The sequence below is a fragment of the Oncorhynchus clarkii genome, chromosome 3, assembly GCF_045791955.1.
Source record: "Oncorhynchus clarkii lewisi isolate Uvic-CL-2024 chromosome 3, UVic_Ocla_1.0, whole genome shotgun sequence".
Taxonomy (NCBI): domain Eukaryota; kingdom Metazoa; phylum Chordata; class Actinopteri; order Salmoniformes; family Salmonidae; genus Oncorhynchus; species Oncorhynchus clarkii.
Window position 1 is genome coordinate 67070104 of NC_092149.1, and position 19008 is coordinate 67089111.

The 19008-nt window shown below is 41.1% G+C and overlaps 1 protein-coding gene across 1 annotated transcript; it reads right to left on the reverse strand.

Moving 5' to 3' along the window:
* Positions 1-240: 240 nt before the first annotated feature.
* LOC139406083 (interleukin 1 receptor-like 2) lies at positions 241-17728 on the reverse strand. The gene is made up of 11 exons (XM_071148550.1): positions 17641-17728; positions 17046-17124; positions 3911-4130; positions 3474-3642; positions 3031-3208; positions 2723-2785; positions 2493-2628; positions 2180-2319; positions 1905-2048; positions 1556-1714; positions 241-1464 (listed from the first exon to the last, which is right to left on the reverse strand). Exons 2-11 carry the CDS (start codon positions 17110-17112, stop codon positions 1025-1027), a joined length of 1716 nt encoding a protein of 571 aa, XP_071004651.1. The 5' UTR covers positions 17113-17124; positions 17641-17728; the 3' UTR covers positions 241-1024.
* Positions 17729-19008: the final 1280 nt, after the last annotated feature.

Genomic DNA, 19008 nt, shown 5'->3' on the forward strand with positions numbered 1-19008 from the left:
TAACTGCCTTAATTTTGCCGGTCTCCAGGAAGAGTAGCTGCTGCCTGGGCAGATCCATTATAAATACAAATACAACATACAAATACATACAGGCTGTTCCTGTGTAAACTACTGGTGATAATAATTACATACAGCCATCAGTGATCTAATCCTACAACCTCATGACACCTTCTTAGTTCTAGGGAGGTGTATTGGTTAGAGATTATGGTTTCATGATTTCTCAGAAATTAATCACTCATCTAACCCATCAAACACACTTTTAATTGACATGCAGCATTCACAAGAGCATACACTCTTTCTCAAACATGCACACAGAGGCAAACATTAATTCAACTTCATTAACTTAAAGGTCTCGAACATATCTATCCTTATATTCAGCAACTATTGATGGAACTATTGGAAGAAAATAGTCCAGTTCATCACATTTCATAATTTATCAAATGTACAGTGTAAAGTGAGCTAATAAAGTACAGTAGTTATACAATAAAAACAAGACAAAACAAATGTAGAGACTGTACCATTTAGAGATTACTAAGTCAGTGGAAACCTTGGTTGAGACCATGCTGTTTCCAAACCATCCAGATGATATCCTGTTTATACTGAGACAGCATAGCGCCAGGCCAGCTGTACCAGTACCACTGCCCTGACGCATTACACAAATAACTCTGTTACTGCTAGAAAAAGCTTCTCAAGTGCTCTTGCACAATTCTTAGAGGACACTCGATTACACTGGAACTAGTATGAGCAAAGTATGAGCAAAATTAGCAAAACTCTATTCAGGAGGAGTGTAACTGTTTCTTGTAGGCCGGATTGCTACAAGAAAAAGCCTCTCAATCTGCACAAGTGCTCTTGTACAATTCTTAGGACACTCGATCACATTGGTGTCTCAAACATATTTAAAAAAATCTATAATTCAACAATTCAAGGGTTCCAGGATCAGGGTTGGCCTCACCAGCCATAGGCACAATAGCCATGTGAATACATCAATATAAACATTGTCAGATAACGTCTAATAGAGACATGACTAATACAGTTCTATACTACAGTTTATCCCAGGTGTTGGCTGCGGTTTCAGAGCCCCTTTGGGCTTGAAGGGCATGTGGTATCTCAGACACTTCCAGAAGTGGCCATTAGGGGACGCAGTGGAGCTGCTCTTTCCAGAGCCGGGCCTCCTCCATCTCAGAGCTCCCTGCTTCCTCCTGATATAGTGCAGTGACTTGGGCAGGGAAGTGTAGTCCACCTTGCCATCTATCTCCACCAGGACAACCCGGAGGCCATTTTGGATCAAAGCGTCGTACAGGCCAATCTGCTGGTCGTAGCTAGGGCGGTCCTGCAGGCTCTGGTGCAGTGGTAACTGGTCCTCAGGATCCATTTTGGGGTGTAGAGGGGATGCACTCTGGGCTGACAGGATGATGATGAGTCGTCTGCTTCTCCGCATTGTCTCTGAGGTGACATCATGGATCGCTACAGAGAAACATGGGACTTTATTTTGTGAACAGGGACAATGCAGTAGATCAACATTCATATCAATCAAAGTGTGTGTGTGTGTGTGTACCTTCCCCAGGGAGGTCATCCCGGCCACTGACAAAAAGTGTGTATCCGTATCGTCTCTCCAACACCTCAGGTAGAACCTGCAGAGCAAACATCTCTGCCTTGGACAACCCATCACCATGGACATAACTGACATAGGCATCATACAGCTTTCCATCTGGTGCTGGAGAAGTAAAGAGGAGAGGAGAGGAGGAGAAGAGGAGGGAAGGAGAAGAGAGGAGGAGAAGAGGAGAGAAGGAGAAGAGAATATAAACATTTTATCCATAATAAATATACATATTTAGAAAATGGCCATAGACCTTCAGGTTTAGAGCCAGGAATCTTATGTGATTGTGGAGGATCTGTTTACGCACCTCTCTTTTTGGACACTAGGGGGAGGAGTCTCCTATAGGCCAGCACCAGGTCCACTTTAAAGAGGCAGCACATCGCTACTCCAAGAACGACCATAGAAAAGGCCAGGCAGAGACACAGGCATGTGTAGAAACCACTGTGATTGGCTAGAAAGGAAGGAAATCAGCACCTTAAATCAAATCTCTCACAAATTACATGGCCAACGTCCTGTTCAAACAGACTCTTATGGGTGATTTTAAGTCCTCCATGTTACTTAGGACTGTGTTTGGGATCCTACCTGGTTGGAGCCACAGAAACCCTATGTCCCGACCCACGGCGTTCCTGGCGATGCAGCTGATGGTCACGTTGAGGAACTCAGGACGGACCTCATAGATAGACAGAGTGGACCGGCCATAGACCCCACTACTCCTAGGAAGGCTGAGGTGCAGGTGGTGAGAGAGTGAGATGGTCACAGTCACAGTGTAGGACAGAGCTCTACACACATACTCATGCACACGCATGTGTACCCACACACGCGATCACGCATACACCTCTGCAAACACACAGACTGAGATACAGAGCGTATACTACAGTTTTAAAAGAGTACTCACATTGTTGTCTTTGTCACGTTGAGCTGTTCTATGTGGTCAGTATGTCTTCCATCTACCGTCCAGAACATAGAGCTCTCTGACTCTGTACCTTCACCGACCCCTAGAAACGCTGAACACACCAGCTCTACTCTTGAGCCTGCCGTCAAACAGAAAACACTCTTAAGTCAGTGGCTGTGTCATGGCCCTTTTTAGTATTATCTCCTAAAAAGCATGATGTCCTCATTTCTCACCTGGTTCAACCGTAAAGGTTTCTTTTCTGGGATAGGTTACTTGGGGTTTCAACGGGACTTTTTCTGCCAATACAAAGACCACACAGGTATGGGATAGTCAAACAAAGCCGTATCGATAACGTACAGGTAAACAGAAACGCTCCAATCCTTACAAAGTTACAAATCACCTAATTGTAACAAACAGAGAATAACAAATAAATGGAAAATATAAACAATTTACAATTTCACTCTCGGTTGCAGCCACAGAAAGTGTGGTCAGAAGAAATATAGGCTCATGGCATAGAATTGAAATGGAGGTTTAGCTTTACCTTTGTTGACTTTGAGCTGAGTGCTGTGGGTGGCGGTGTAGTTTCTCCCCTGCAGAGAGAACTCTACCAGGCAGGTATAAACTCCAGCATGGCTCTCAGTAGCATTGACCAACCGGAGCCTCTTCGGACAATCTTCTTCAATGATCGTCTCTCCATGCTTGTCGACAGGACTACAGTCCTGCACATCCCATCAGAGATGCTGTATGTCAAACTTAGCTCACGCAATCCTATCTAATTATCCCAAATGTTATCCCAATTATCCCACATTTTTTTTTCTATTACCAATTTTGAGTACTTGACAGCAATGACACAAGGTATCATGCCCGTTGTCATAAGCTGATGTCAGCTCTTATGATTGTTCATGACATCTTTTATGTCATTACTATGACATTGTAATGCAGGCCTTATGGCACGGGTATGTCTAGATGGGTGTCTGCTCTTACCTTGAACCATCGGATGTGTGCTGTGGGGTCTAGACTGAGGACATCCTGCTGTCTGCAGAACACCACTTCACTCATCCCCTGGGATACAGTCCTGTTCTCAGCTGGGACAGGACAGGGCCCAGGGTCCACAGACAAAACAAACTTCATCTCCCACGATCCAGTGGGGTACCTGTGTCATAACACACATGAACATATGACCAGTGCTCTCCATTTATTATTGAAACAATAAAGTTGAGAATTATTAATGTGAGACATTAATACATTTAGGATCTGGAAAGTGAAGACTGATTCATACCAATCATCCTGATTCAATCTGTGTGCGATATTGGAATTATCTCCAAACATTCTTGAAATCACTTTAGGAACTAAAATATGATGATATGCTTTAACAAAGGCATTTTCTCAACTACATACAGTAACCTAGAGAGGTTTCTTACTTGCTCTCACAAGTGTAGTGTCCGTTATGGGAGGTGTGGGTAGGTAGAAACCACAGAACCTCCCCTCTGACCTCCACCCCAGAGGTCGTGTTAAGGGTCTGGTTCCCCCCTCTACTCCAGGTCACAGTGGTTCGGTCCTCAGCATCATCGTCATCACTACACTTCAGCTGGAAGAAGTGACCTGCACTGATGTGGTGGACCTCTACGGCCCCCTGGTGTTCTGGATGACACAATGAAGAGGTTGTTGTTACTGGTTTATGTCAACTCAATACGACCATCAATTCCCTCAGGGGCAATTTAGAAGGAGGAGGACAGGAGTACTTAAAACAGTATAGGCTTGAGGTTTAGCAGTATATGACTCGCTGAGAAAACTGGAACCCGATGGCCAGTCAGCTGCAACCCACAAACCATCAGCTGTGACCCTCCAGTGGGTCCTGAACAAATCACTGTTAGCCACTGATGAAGAGTAGTAGCTATCTATGCTAGAGCAAATCTATATTGAGCATTGACAGTAAAATACCAATGTAGAGCACTTTTCAAGGCACTCCAAGCAGGAAATGAAACTGCTGCTGTTACACTTTGAGGTTGCTTGACCTTAATGTTTGCAATATCTGTTTATATGCATAAAAAGAAGGGCAAACCAATCAGCCTTTCTTCTGACGCACATTTCAGATTTAGACCCCATTTAGGGAGACAGGATGTATAGAAGGAGACAAACATTTAATAAGAGAGCCTTTCAAAACCAAGTGAGGGGGAGGGGAGAGGGGGGTAGAGAGAGAGAGAAAGAGCATAATACCACCTGTCTCCCATGACAGAAACAGTAAAGTCAAACATATTACATCAATTTACACACCTAAATTAAACCCCACCTTTGAAAATGTTAATAAAGCCTTGAAAAATGAAATAAGTAATGTACAAGTTACCGATAAGAGCTTTATAACCTTTATTTAAAAAAATAATAATTTCACCCCTTTTTTCACCCCAATTTCATGGTATCCAATTGGTAGTAGTTACAGTCTTGTCTCATCGCTGCAACTCCCGTACGGACTTGGGAGAGGCGAAAGTCGAGAGCCATGGGTCCTCCAAAACACAACCCAACCAACCCACACTGCTTCTTGACACAATGCCCATCCAACCCGGAAGCCAGCTGCACCAATGTGTTGGAGGAAACACTGTACACCTGGCAACCATGTCAGCGTGCACTGCACCCAGCCCGCCACAGGAGCCGCTAGTGCACGATGAGACAAGGATATCCCTGCCAGCCAAACCCTCCCTAAACCGGACAACGCTGGGTCAATTGTGCACCGCCCCATGGGCCACCCGGTCGCGGACGGCTGCTTTATAACCTTTATTTAACTAGGCAAGTCAGTTAAGAACAAATTCTTATTTACAGTGATGGCCTAACCCGGCCATTTGTGCACCACCCTATGGGACTCCCAATCACAGCCAGATGTGATGCAGCCTGGATTTGAACCAGGGACTGCAGTGACGCTTCTTGCACTGAGATAGCCCGAGTGCTTAATAACAGTGGTGTAATGTAACTAGTAAGTAGAAATACTTTGAGGTAAACTTAAGTCGTTTGATGGGTATCTGTACTTCTTTTCGGCAACCATTCATTTTACTCCACTACGTCCCTAAAGATAATATGTACTTTTTACTCACATACATTTTCCCTGACACCCAAAAGTACATTTCAAATTTTTAGCAAGACAGGATTCATTCACTTTCCAATTCACACACTTATCAAGAGAACGTACACCGAGGTCATCATTTCTGCCTTTGATCTGATCAGTAAACACATGCTTTGTTTGTAAAGTATGTCTGAGTATGCCACTGGCTATCCATAAATAAAATAGGAAATCAAATCTGGTTTGCGTAATATAAGGAATTTGAAATGATTTATAACATTTACTTTTACTTTAAATACTTAAGTGTATTTAAAACCAAATACTTTCAGACTTTTTCAAGTAAAGCCTAGTATTTTACTGGGTCACTTTTACTTGAGTCATTTTCTATTAAGGTATCTTTAGTATGACAATTGGGTACTTTTTCCACCACTGCTTAATAAGTTAACATAGGGAACACTATATAGCCATACCTTATTTTGGATGCGAAGGCTTTTACAAAGCATAATACAGATCATAGCAAGCAACAGTTGGTTTAGGAGAAACCATTAGAATGATCCTACATGAAAAAAATACTATAGGTCTAAATACTGTAGTATTACTATATTTTTATACTATACTTTCACTGTAGTGTTTTTGCGGCCTGTACTGTAGGGTTTTGTGGACATGACTATAGTATACTATAGTATTGACTGTAGAGTTTTTGCGACCATAACTGTAGTATACTGTAGTATTTACTGAAGTGTTTTTGCGGACATACTGTAACTGTAGAATATTACAGTGTTCACTGTAGTGTTTTTTGTGGACTTTACTGTAGTATACTGTGGTATTTACAGAAGTGTTTTTGCGGACATGACTGTAGTATATTATAGTATTCACTAATATTTTTGCAGACATGATTGCAGTTTACTAAATTATTCACTGTAGTGTTTTACTTTTTTCACGTAACTCACAATGTTCCCTAAAAAAGTTAAACTTGAACTAAGTATTTGGTCTCCACAACTGTTCATTTCACTATTAATATTACAGATGTAACGGTATTCGTCGTCGGAAGATGAGGAATCTTCGAGTGGTAAGTGTTCATGCTTTCTTTATTAAAACTGAACACTATATCAAAAATATCAAAGAGAATAACCGAAACAGTCCTGTAAGGTGCAAACACTAAACAGAAATTAACTACCCACAAAAACCCTGTGGGAAAAAGCTACCTAAGTATGGTTCCCAATCAGAGACAACGATAGACAGCTGTCCCTGATTGAGAACCATACCCGGCCAAAACAAAGAAATACAAAAACATAGAAAAAGGAACATAGAATGCCCACCCAAATCCCACCCTGACCAAACCAAAATAGAGACATGAAAAGCTCTAAGGTCAGGGCTTGACAACAGAACCTTTGTTTTTGGTTCAGAACTTAATATATCCATTTAAATCAGAAAATAAACAGAAAGGGCATTGACAAAATTGACACCCTAGACCTAATATTTGGTAGCACAGCCTTTGGTCAAAATAGCTGCGATCAAGTGCTTCCTATAGCCGTTGATGAGTTTCCTGCACCTCTGTACTGGTAGTTTGGCCCACTCCTCTTGTGAAAACTGCTGCAGTTCTCCCAGATTTGAAGAGTGCCTTCTCCACAAGTTTTCAATTGGATTTAGATCTGAACTCATTGCTGGCCACTTCAGAACAGTCCAGCATTTTGTCTTGAACCTTTGCTGGGTGTGTTTGGGCTCATTTTCATGCTGGAAGACCCATGACATTAGACAGAGACCCAGCTTTCTAACACTGGGTCTGACATTGCGCTCCACAATGCCTCCAAAATGCCTTGGTATTCTCCTGATTTCATGATGCCAGCAAAGCAATCCCAAAACATCACTGAACCTCCTCCATGTTTGACTATAGGGAAGGTGTCATTTTCTTTGAAGGATTAATGTTGTTTTTTGTAAACATAGAGATGGTGTGCTTTACCATAAAGCTCTAATTTGGTCTCAGTCCACAGGAAATTCTCCCAGAAAGATCTTGGCATGTTCAGGTGTTTTGGCAAATTGCAGTTGGGCTTTATTATGTATTTATCTCAGCAGTGGGGACCTCCTGGGTCTCCTACCATATAACCCCCTTTCATTGAGTTGGTGACGGATGGTGCGAGTTGAAACTGTTGTACATTGTGTCTGAAGGTCAGCTTGAATCTGGGTGTCAGTTGACGGAGGTGCTTTCTCCACCATCCAAACAATCCTTTGCTGCAATCTTCCATCAAGTTCTCTTGCTGCTACATCCAGGGAGGTTGGCTACAGTGGCATGGGCCAACATTACATACGGTGGAAACAGAAACAGCCAGGTCTCTGTAGCCTTGAGATTGTTCACGCTTGGCTACAACCTTGTGTCGGACCTCCTCAGATAATTCTCTGGTTTTCTTCCTTTTTTCCATGCTCATTGCGATACACACAGTAACACACAGTAACACAAAACAGGAGAATTATTATTTTTCTCTATTCAAAATGGTTGAATTAGTGAGCTCAATTCCAAAATAAAGTGTTGTGTTTTTGCAGACTTTACCGTAGTAATAACAGTAGTGTTTTTTGCAGACATTACTAGTATTTGCTGAAGTGTTTTTGCAGACATGACTGTAGTATTTGCTGAAGTGTTTTTGCAGACATGACTGTAGTATTTGCTGAAGTGTTTTTTGCAGACATTACTAGTATTTGCTGAAGTGTTTTTGCAGACATGACTGTAGTATTTGCTGAAGTGTTTTTGCGGACATGACTAGTATTTGCTGAAGTGTTTTTGCAGACATGACTAGTATTTGCTGAAGTGTTTTTGCAGACATGACTGTAGTATTTGCTGAAGTGTTTTTTGCAGACATTACTAGTATTTGCTGAAGTGTTTTTTGCAGACATGACTGTAGTATTTGCTGAAGTGTTTTTGCAGACATGACTAGTATTTGCTGAAGTGTTTTTTGCAGACATTACTAGTATTTGCTGAAGTGTTTTTTGCAGACATGACTGTAGTATTTGCTGAAGTGTTTTTGCAGACATTACTAGTATTTGCTGAAGTGTTTTTTGCAGACATTACTAGTATTTGCTGAAGTGTTTTTTGCAGACATGACTGTAGTATTTGCTGAAGTGTTTTTGCGGACATGACCGTAGTAACACCTGCCGACACAGGTGTGTGACACAGGTGTGTCGCCTATTAATTTGGGTCAACAGTTCTGAGCAATGGAACGAACCAGACAACACCTTAGCAAAAATATAAACACTTAATTACAATTGTAACATCAAAACACAAGACAGGTTCAAGGCCCATTAAAGGGAAACAGTAGATGCGGGTACTGGAGGGCGCTGCCAATAAAATGCCTGGACCTCAAACCAGCAAAGCCTCCCCAAACAAACCAATTAATTGAAACCACAAAGACATTATTGCAGTGGCTTTACATAATGAACATCTCAAATATTGTGACATGAATAAACTCACTGATTGTCAAACAACACATACCATTATGAACAATCGACCACACCTCAAACATTTCGTCAAGACAGCATGGTCACAAAATGGTTGCTCACAGAAATAAAACAGCAACGACGCCGTACAGCCTGCCTACACACACACACACACACACACACACATTTTAGTCCCAGTAACCGCTCTGCCGAATCCACAATAATGTCCATCTTCCTGGAATTTCCCTCCACTTTATCTGTGACATTGATCCCCATTGCCATAAAAATCACAAAGTCCACCTTCTTTACACTTAACATCCCTGGATCCTGCTGGAGGGAAGCCAACTCTCCAGGCTGTATTGAAGGTCTTTCCAATACCATGGAGTCCTCAAAAATACATTTCGTTACCTCCACCCTTTTGTCACCCTCTGCATATGAAATGTTCTGGACAGCCCTGACTTTGGCAACCTCATTCTCTTTCACAATTGTCGGGCACTCCAAAGATGTAGCTTCATGCCTTCCACCACAGTTGCAACACTTCACAGTCTTCATAAACATTTACCATGACCTTCATTTCCACATCTCGGATTCCTTCGCTTGCAGACACTCTACATGTCCGGCAGGTAGCCTAGTGGTTAGAGCGTTGGGCCAGTAACTGAAAGGTTGATGGATTGAATCCCTGTGCTGACAAGTTAAAAAACTGTTGTTCTGCCACCGAGCAAAGCAGTTAACCAAATGTTCACTGGTTAGTGAAGATGTGGATGTTGATTAAGGCAGCCCCCTGCACCTCTATGACTCAGAGGGGTTGGGTTAAATGCGGAAGACACATTTCAGTTGAAGGCATTCAGTTGTACAACTGACTAGGTATCCCCCTTTCCATTGTAAACATTTCCTGAATGTTCTCCCCTAAAACTTGGTTCCTAGCCTGTCACACAATATTGTTCAGATACAAGATTGTGGTGATGCCCATCTACTGTGGGACTCCAGTTAAAGTGCAGGCGGTGGCAGAGATGCAGTTAAGTTTAAAAGCCTTTACAGATTCAGATAATGGAGATGATACATGGCAAGGAATGATTGAAAGTTGTTGACATTAGACTTATTGAGAATTGGTATGGAGTATGGATTATCTAAAAAGGAGACAGAGAGGTGCAAATAATAAATGGCAATGAACATACATAATTAAATTGTCTGTTAATGACAATAATCAATGCATATAAATGGGTAAAGGTAAAGCTATGCATAAATATAGCAGGAGTAAACAATAAATGGCCAGAAAGGGGGTGCAATAGCATGCGGCATGGTAGGCCGAAGCTATAGCAGGCCAATGTATCAATGGCTACACAGCATAACATGGCAAGCAAACAAACAATATAAAGCTAACAAAACTACTTTGACCCTATCAAATGGTTGCACCATGCCAACAACCTGGGAGGACAGGCCACCACCACACAACACAAACTAACTCTTCTGAAGTCAAATCTAGTATACCCAAATACTTGCCTGCAGCTGACACCACAACATCTATTTTCTGAGATTTCTGCGGTACAGTAGATAACCATTACTAAAAACACCAAGAAGCATATATCACTTGTTGGCTTATCCCTCAGTGCTGGCACAGATCTACTACTCACAGGGATCCTCTCGCCAATTGTGCGTCGCCCCACGGACCTCCCGGTCGCGGCCGGTTACGACAGAGCCTGGGCGCGAACCCAGGGACTCTGATGGCACAGCTGGCGCTGCAGTACAGCGCCCTTAACCACTGCGCCACCCGGGAGGCCGCAGAGAGATCCTTGATGAAAAGCGCTCTGGCGTAGGTTAGGTCCTCAGACCGGGGTGATGGTTCACCTTCCAACAGGACAACGACCATAAGCACACACACAAGAGAATGCAGGAGTGGCTTTCTGACAAGTCTCTGAATGTCCTTGAGTGGCCCAGACAGAGCATAGACCTTAACCCGATCGAACGTCTCTGGAGAGACCTGAAAATAGCTGTGCAGCAACGCTCCCGATCCAACCTGATAGAGCTTGAGAGGATCTGCAGAGAAGAATGCGAGAAACTCCCTAAATACAGGTGTGCCAAGCTTGTAGCATCATACCCAAGAAGACCCATGGCTGTAATCGCTGCCAAAAGGGCTTCAACAAAGTACTGAGTAAAGGATCTGAATACTTATGTAAATGTGATATATACGTTTTTTTATGTGCAAACATTTCTAACCCTGTTTTTGCATTGTCATTATGGGGTATTGTGTGTAGATTAATGAGAAAAAACAACAATTTAATCCATTTTAGAATAAGGCTGTAACATAACAAAATGTGGAAAAAGTCAAGAGGTCTGAATACTCTCCGAATGCACTGTAGCTATCTTGAGGTATTTGTTGTAACTCTAAATGAAGCAACACAAACATTGGCACAGACGAATGCACACACACACAGACATACACACACACACACACACACACACACACACACACACGATAACATACGTAATGTACATACACACAGATTTAGTACCGTAGATATGTGGTAGAGTAGGGGCCTGGGGGCACACAGTGTGTTTTGAAATCTGTGAATGTATTGTAATGTTTTTAACATTTTATAAACTGCCTTAATTTGGTTGGACCCCAGCCTGCTTTGGCAGCAGCTAATGGGGATCTATGATAAATACAAAATACAAATATGCCTGCATATTTTGTGAACAAAAGTAGTTTAAAAGTCACACACAAGGCCTCCCGGGTGGCGCAGTGGTCTACGGCACTGCATCGCAGCACTAGCTGTGCCACCAGAGACTCTGGGTTCGCGCCCAGGCTCTGTCGCAGTCGGCCGTGACCGGGAGGTCCGTGGGGCGACGCACAATTGGCCTAGCGTCGTCCGGGTTAGGGAGGGTTTGGCCGGTAGGGATATCCTTGTCAACGCACCAGCGACTCCTGTGGCGGGCCGGGCGCAGTGCGCACTAACCAAGGTAGCCAGGTCGATTCTTGGCCCGCACAAGCATGAAAACTAAATACAGGCACAGACTGTGTGTGGGAAATGCTTTAAGACTGAGACTCTCTCCAATACAACCCAACATTGCAGAGTTATGTAAATGTATCGTATAGTGTGTGGGGCAGGCTTACAATGATGGCAAAAAACAACATTTGAGAGTGTGCTGACCCTGGTGCTTGAGGGGGTACGCAGCTGGAGGTTGAATGTTGGAAGGGGTACGGGACTATAAAAAGTTTGGGAACCACTGTTCTAATGCAATGTCCATGAAATGTTACAGCCACAACAAAATAATCAAGTAGTCAAGCATCTGCAGACCAGCGAGGAGGAGGAAAGCATATAGAACAATAACAACTAGCAAGTTTTATCAGACAGTTTCAGGAAATGCAGGAATAGAGCACGCTAGCCAGTAATAGTAAAATTATTATTTGAAACCACCACATGCACATTATCTGTATCTGTATTATATTCCATATGTTTTAATATATTTATACTGTATTGCTATCTGTCTCATGTTGTACAGATCATCAGCATGAAGTTTGAATTATCTTGAATTGTCAAGTGAAATAAACTCTCATTTAAATAACTTTGTGCCTCTCTTTCAGATCTGCCAAGCACACCTCTGCCTCTGACAGCTTCTCCCCATGCTGACCACCAATAGACAATGCCCACCATGAAAGCTGCCGTTGATGGGCCTCCTGGCCAAGCACCACATGGAGAAAGACATCCTGAAGGGGGTGGATACATACAGCTCTGCTATCAGCTCTACCACCAGTATCATGCCTGTGTCAATGTCATTAGCTGCTACAGCCAAACTAATTTGCTAATGTTTTATTTCACCATATAGTATTGTTTTTTCCCATTCAATATCTAGGCTGACTGTGCCTCGAAGCGGTTGGGTAAGCTCCTTCCTCATTGGCCATGTCAGTTGAACAGTGCCACAGTGTTTCCCAACCCCTGTTTGTCATAGCTACATTCTTCTTCTTCTCTACCACAGATTCCCACAAGGTCTCAGACTCCAGGATGGGTTAATGCTTACAACAAAGAAACAGACCTAGAGTTGTCGATTTCCATTGTTACTTGTAATGTTAAAAAGGGAAGAAAAAGACAATCCTATTCTTCTAAATTAGCTAACTAGACTACTACACACAACCACAAGAATAGTTATTTTTGATGTTATTGATTAGGCCTATATCTTCGTTTCACCTAATGAATCAAATTATTAATCTAACAGAAATCCTTGTAATTTTGCAATAAAGTTGACTAAAGGAGAAGCTCATCTTTGTTTTTAGGTATTTTCACTTGGTAATGAGTAGTAAGTAATTATATAGAAATTGCTCATTGGTCACTTTAAAGTTACTTATTATATAGCTTAGTGCCAGCATTGGTATGTGGTGGTAAATAGACAGCTACGAAAAATATAGATGAAAACTCTCTTGGTAAATGGTGTCTACATGAGATACTCTACCTCAGGCGAGCAAAACCTTGAGATCGGCAGGTGAGGGTTAGTTTTATAGAGACAGGTTAGTTTTACCCTACTGATGATGTGTTGTTGCAATAGTAATCCATTCTAGCGGCTAGATGTTCTTTACCATTCGGCCATCAGATTTGCCACCAATGCTCCTTATTGGACACATCACTAGACTCTATACTCCTCTGTAAACTGGTCATCTCTGTATACCCGTCACAAGACCCACTGGTTGATGCTTCTTTATAAAACCCTCTTAGGCCTCACTCCCCCCTATATGAGATATCTACTGCAGCCCTCATCCTCCACATACAACACCAATTTCTGCCAGTCACATTCTGTTAAAGGTCGCCAAAGCACACGCATCCCTAGTTCGCTGCGGGTAGTGACAGGAACGAGCTGCAAAAAAACACTCAAACTGGACAGTTTTATCTCCATCGCTTCATTGAAAGACTCAATCCTGGACACTTACTGACAGTTGTGGCTGCTTCGCGTGATGTATTGTTGTCTCTACCTTCTTGCCTTTGTGCTGTTGTCTGTTCCCAATAATGTTTACTACCTTCTTGCCTTTGTGCTGTTGTCTGTTCCCAATAATGTTTATACCATGTTTTGTGCTGCTACCATTTTGTGCTGCTGCCATGTTGCTCGCATGTTGTTGTCATGTGGCGTTGCTACCAATGCTATGTTGTCGTCTTAGGTCTCTCTTTATGTGGTGTCTCGCTTGTCGTGATGTGTGTTTTGTCCTATATATATTGTTTTTATCCCAGCCCCCGCCCCCGCAGGAGGAATCGTTTAGATTTTTGATAAGGTGTTGTATGGTCCGTTGCATTGCTCAGGACTGTTGACCCAACTCAATATGCTGCCTGTCACAAACCCGTGTGTCTCGTTCTGGTTGAGGTGTTCCCCTCATTAAACAGTAACTGGCATAATCTGGTAGTTGTGCCATTTTAGCTGACCAAATTCGAAATGTTAGCTATTCAAATCCGATCCAACAATAATATGTAGGAGCTAGAAATCCAGGTCTATAAAGACAAAGGTGTCATTGTATGCTGATTCATGTTTTCTTTTAAATCCACAATTTGGATCCCTCCACAGCCTCATAGAGGATATAAATACTTTTTCTAACCTCTCTGGATTACAACCAAAGTGTACAATATTACGTATTGGATCACTAAAAAACACACCTTTTACATTACCGTGTAGTTCACCAATAAAATGGTCTGACGGTGAAGTGGACATACTCAGTATTCATATCCCGAAATAAATAAATGATCTCACTAAAATATGTTTTAATAGAAGATTAGCAAAAATAGATAAGATCTTACTATCATGGAAAGGAAAAATCCCTCCGATGAACTCTTTACTCATATCCCAGTTGACTTATTTGCTTGTTTTTTAAATTATATGAGCAAAAAATATTCCATTTAATTTGGAACGCCAAGTCAGATCAAATTAACAGGGCCTATTTATATAATGAATATGAATTGGGAGGGCAACAAAAGTCATAGTCAATCCATCAATAATATAATGATACTCTTAGCAAAAATGTTTCTTTAATTTACAATCTTTAGAAACTATGAGAATAGAAAGGTTCTGAACTTTTGTGAAACATCACAGCACAGTTGAAAAATATATGGCAAATAGAAATCAAAACGGGATGGTGTTCAGAGAGGGACTAAAAATAACAAGATAACTCATGTAAAATATACTGCGTCCATAAAATGTATATAGGTTCAGAACTTTTGTGAAACAGCACAGTTGAAAAATATATGTAAAAAATAAATCAAAACTATATGGTCTTCAGAGATAGATGGCGCTGAGGGTAGCTGAAGGATGGGACCAACAAAAAAAAGATAACAATTGTAAAATATACTGTGTCCGTAAAATGTATATAGTATGTATAAACTGGAAGTAGAAGCCTAAGTGTTGTTGTCCATTAGTTTACTCCAATTAGGGTAGGGGTGGTAGGTTTAGGGGAAAATAATAAAGGAAAACATATATATATAGTAGGTGTGTCAACTTTTTACTGGTACTGTATAATATATGTATTATACAGTACCAGTCAAAAGTTGACACACCTACTCATCCAAGGGTTTTTCTTTATTTTTAAAATGTTCTACATTGTAGAATAATAGTGAAGACATTAAAACTATGAAATAACACGTATGTAATCACATGGTAACCAAAAAAATGTTAAACAAATCTAAATATATGTTATGTTTGAGATTCTTCAAAGTAGGCACCCTTTGCCTTGATGACAGCTTTGCACACTCTTGGCAGACCCTTGAATAGGTTTGTCCAAATATATATATATATATATATATATATACACACACAGGATTTACAAATGATGCAGACAATTACATTGATGGAAGCCACAATCCATCTGCAATATTAAAGCTAATCCACCCCCTAAAAAGATTTTAAAAACCTAGTCGGCAATATACTACAATATACTAGTCATGTCCGCAAAATACTACAGTAAATACTACAGTATACTACAGTCATGTACATACAAACACTACAGTAAATACTGCAGTATACTATAGTCAAGTCCGCAAAACACTATAGTAAACACTACAGTGAATACTATTGTATACTATAGTAATGTCTGCAAAAACACCACATTGATACTAAAGTATACTACAGTCATGGTTGCAAAAATACTACAGTAAACACTACAGTATATTAATATAGTAATACTACAGTATTTAAGACCATAGTATCATAGTATAGTATTTTTTCATGAGGGTTAGCTGTAATTGTGTAATGTTTGAACTAGCAACACATTGGAAATACATTTTAAACTTTTTTTGTATTATTCTTGACAAATGTATAAATGAATTGTATCCAAATATGTGGTTGTATGGTGTTTTTAAATAGTAAAATAAAATAAATAAATCAAGGGATACTACAGTGTGGAGTATAGTATTCTACAGTAATCTACAAAATTGATCGAAGGGGAACCTCTGAAGAAATTCCCAGCATGAGCTCCCCAGGGACAGCACGTTCAAATCAACACGGTATCGACAAAGCTAGAAGCTACAGTAAAAAATTGTAAAGTAAGCACTATGTGATCGAGGGATACTCCAGCGTGCAGTACAGTATTCTAAACAGTATACTACAACATTCTAAAGTAAGCACTACATGATCAAGGGATACTACAGTGGGTAGTATAGTATTCTACAGTATACTAAAAAATATTATAGTAAGCACTAAACGATCAAAGGGAGATACTAGTGAGTAGTATAGTATTCTCCAGTATATGACAACATTCTATAGTAGGCACTACAGTATACGACAAGTCTATAGTAAGCACTACACGGTCGAGGGATACTAGTGTGTATAGGTTTCTACAATGTACTATAGTTTACTATAGATTACTACAGAATTCTATAGTATCCTATAGTAAACTGTAGTATTTTCTATAGGGGATTGTTATTCAAAACAGCTGTTTTGCAGTTTTTTTTGTTTCATGTGAATGTACCCTCACTCAAGCCAACCCGTTATTCCAACTGAATAACACAAATGACACACCTCACGTAATTCTGTTGAGTGGCTGCTGAGTGCTACTGTTCAGTTCTACCCATTTTAGTCTATACTATTTCCCTGTAATCGCTTTCATCCTGACTTACCTTGGCCATGGGAGAGGTGGAGCAACAGAGTCACATTGAGAAAGCAAATGTAGAACTCCCACAACATGATGTTCCGAATCTGAGACAGAGAAATAGACCTCGCATCACCTTTAACACAACTTTAAAATGAATCTCTTAAACTCTGTGAAATAGGCTATAGGCGGTCGTTCGCAAACACAAAGCGAAAACACCGCTGGCTCTTGAGAAATATCCTGTATTTTAAACCAACTCCTCGAAGACTTCCCAGCTGTATAGGGAAATGAAACACAGATTATGGCGCCGCAAGACAAAGTGCGTTTAAAAACACGCCAATGAAAACCCAAGGAAAATACAGCCCCAGTCAGCACTGAACTGAACCCACACTTCAGTTAGCGGGAATTGTAAGCCTACTGTTTAGCAAAAAAAATGCTTTCATTAGGCCATACACATTGTTCCATCAGAGCGCTACTCTCTCAGTGCGCCTCTGTATGTCAGTGAGTCTTTATAACTAACCACACTGGCCACATTTATCTATGTTGTTATTTAGACACCATAATTAAGTTAATACATTCTAAATTAAATAATAATTGTTTGTACATTTGGCAGGCAAACTTACCTTAGCTTGATGCTTTGTGCTTTATTTTGCGTCAGTGGAATAAACACCGTCTCTTCATTTGTTCTACAAGAGTAATGGTTTGGCGGAAATCCCCTTCCCGGAACTTTGAACCTATATGAGTAACGTTAGCCTACTTTACGTCTCAGGGAGCGCATCGTATGCCTGGTTCCACTACAAGCCGCCCACTCAACTAGATGCAGGTGGACTATTCTACCACTCATGTTGTGAGGTTAGTATTGTAGGCCTACAATTGTATTGTAGGCCTTAACTCAACCTGGTGTCACAGTATTTCGTATTATTCGGAAGTCAGAAGTTTACATAAGTCGGAGGTTTACATACACTTTAGCCAAATACATTTAAACTCAGTTTTTCACAAATCCTGACATTTAATCCAAGTAAAAATTCCCTGTTTTAGGTCAGTTAGGATCACCACTTCATTTTAAGAATGTGAAATGTCAGAATAATAGTAGAGAAAATGATTTATTTCAGATTTTATTTCTTTCATCACATTCCCAGTGGGTCAGAAGTAGATAGCATTGCCTTTAAATTGTTTCACTTGGGTCAAACATTTTGGGTAGCCTTCCACAAACTTCCCACAATAAGTTTGGTGAATTGTGGCCCATTCCTCCTGACAGAGCTGGTGTAACTGAGTCAGGTTTGTAGGCCTCCTTGCTCACACACGCTTTTTCAGTTCTGCCCACAAATTTTCTATAGGATTGAGGTCAGGGCTTTGTGATGGCCAGTCCAATACCTTGACATTGTTTTCCTTAAGCCATTTTGCCACAACTGTGGAAGTATGCTTGGGGTCATTGTCCATTTGGAAGACCCAATTGCGATCCACATAATTTTTCTTCCTCACGATGCCATCTATTTTGTGAAGTGCACCAGTCCCTCCTGCAGCAAAGCACCCCCACAACATGATGCTGCCACCCTGTGCTTCACGGTTGGGATGGTGTTCTTCGGCTTCAAAGCCTCCTCCTTTATCCTCCAAACATAACGATGGTCATTATGGCCAAACAGTTTTATTTGTGTTTCATCAGACCAGAGGACATTTCTCCAAAAAGTATGATCTTTGTCCCCATGTGCAGGTGCAAACCATAGTCTGGCTTTTTTATGGCGGTTATGGAGCAGTGGCTTCTTCCTTGCTGAGCGGCCTTTCAGGTTATGTTGATATAGGACTTGTTTTACTGTGGATATAGATACTTTTGTACCTGTTTCCTCCAGCATCTTCACAAGGTCCTTTGCTGTTGTTCTGGGATTGATTTGCACTTTTCACACCAAAGTACATTCATCTCTAGGAGACAGAACGCGTCTCCTTCCTGAGCTGTATGACGACTGCGTGGTCCCATGGTGTTTATACTTGCGTAC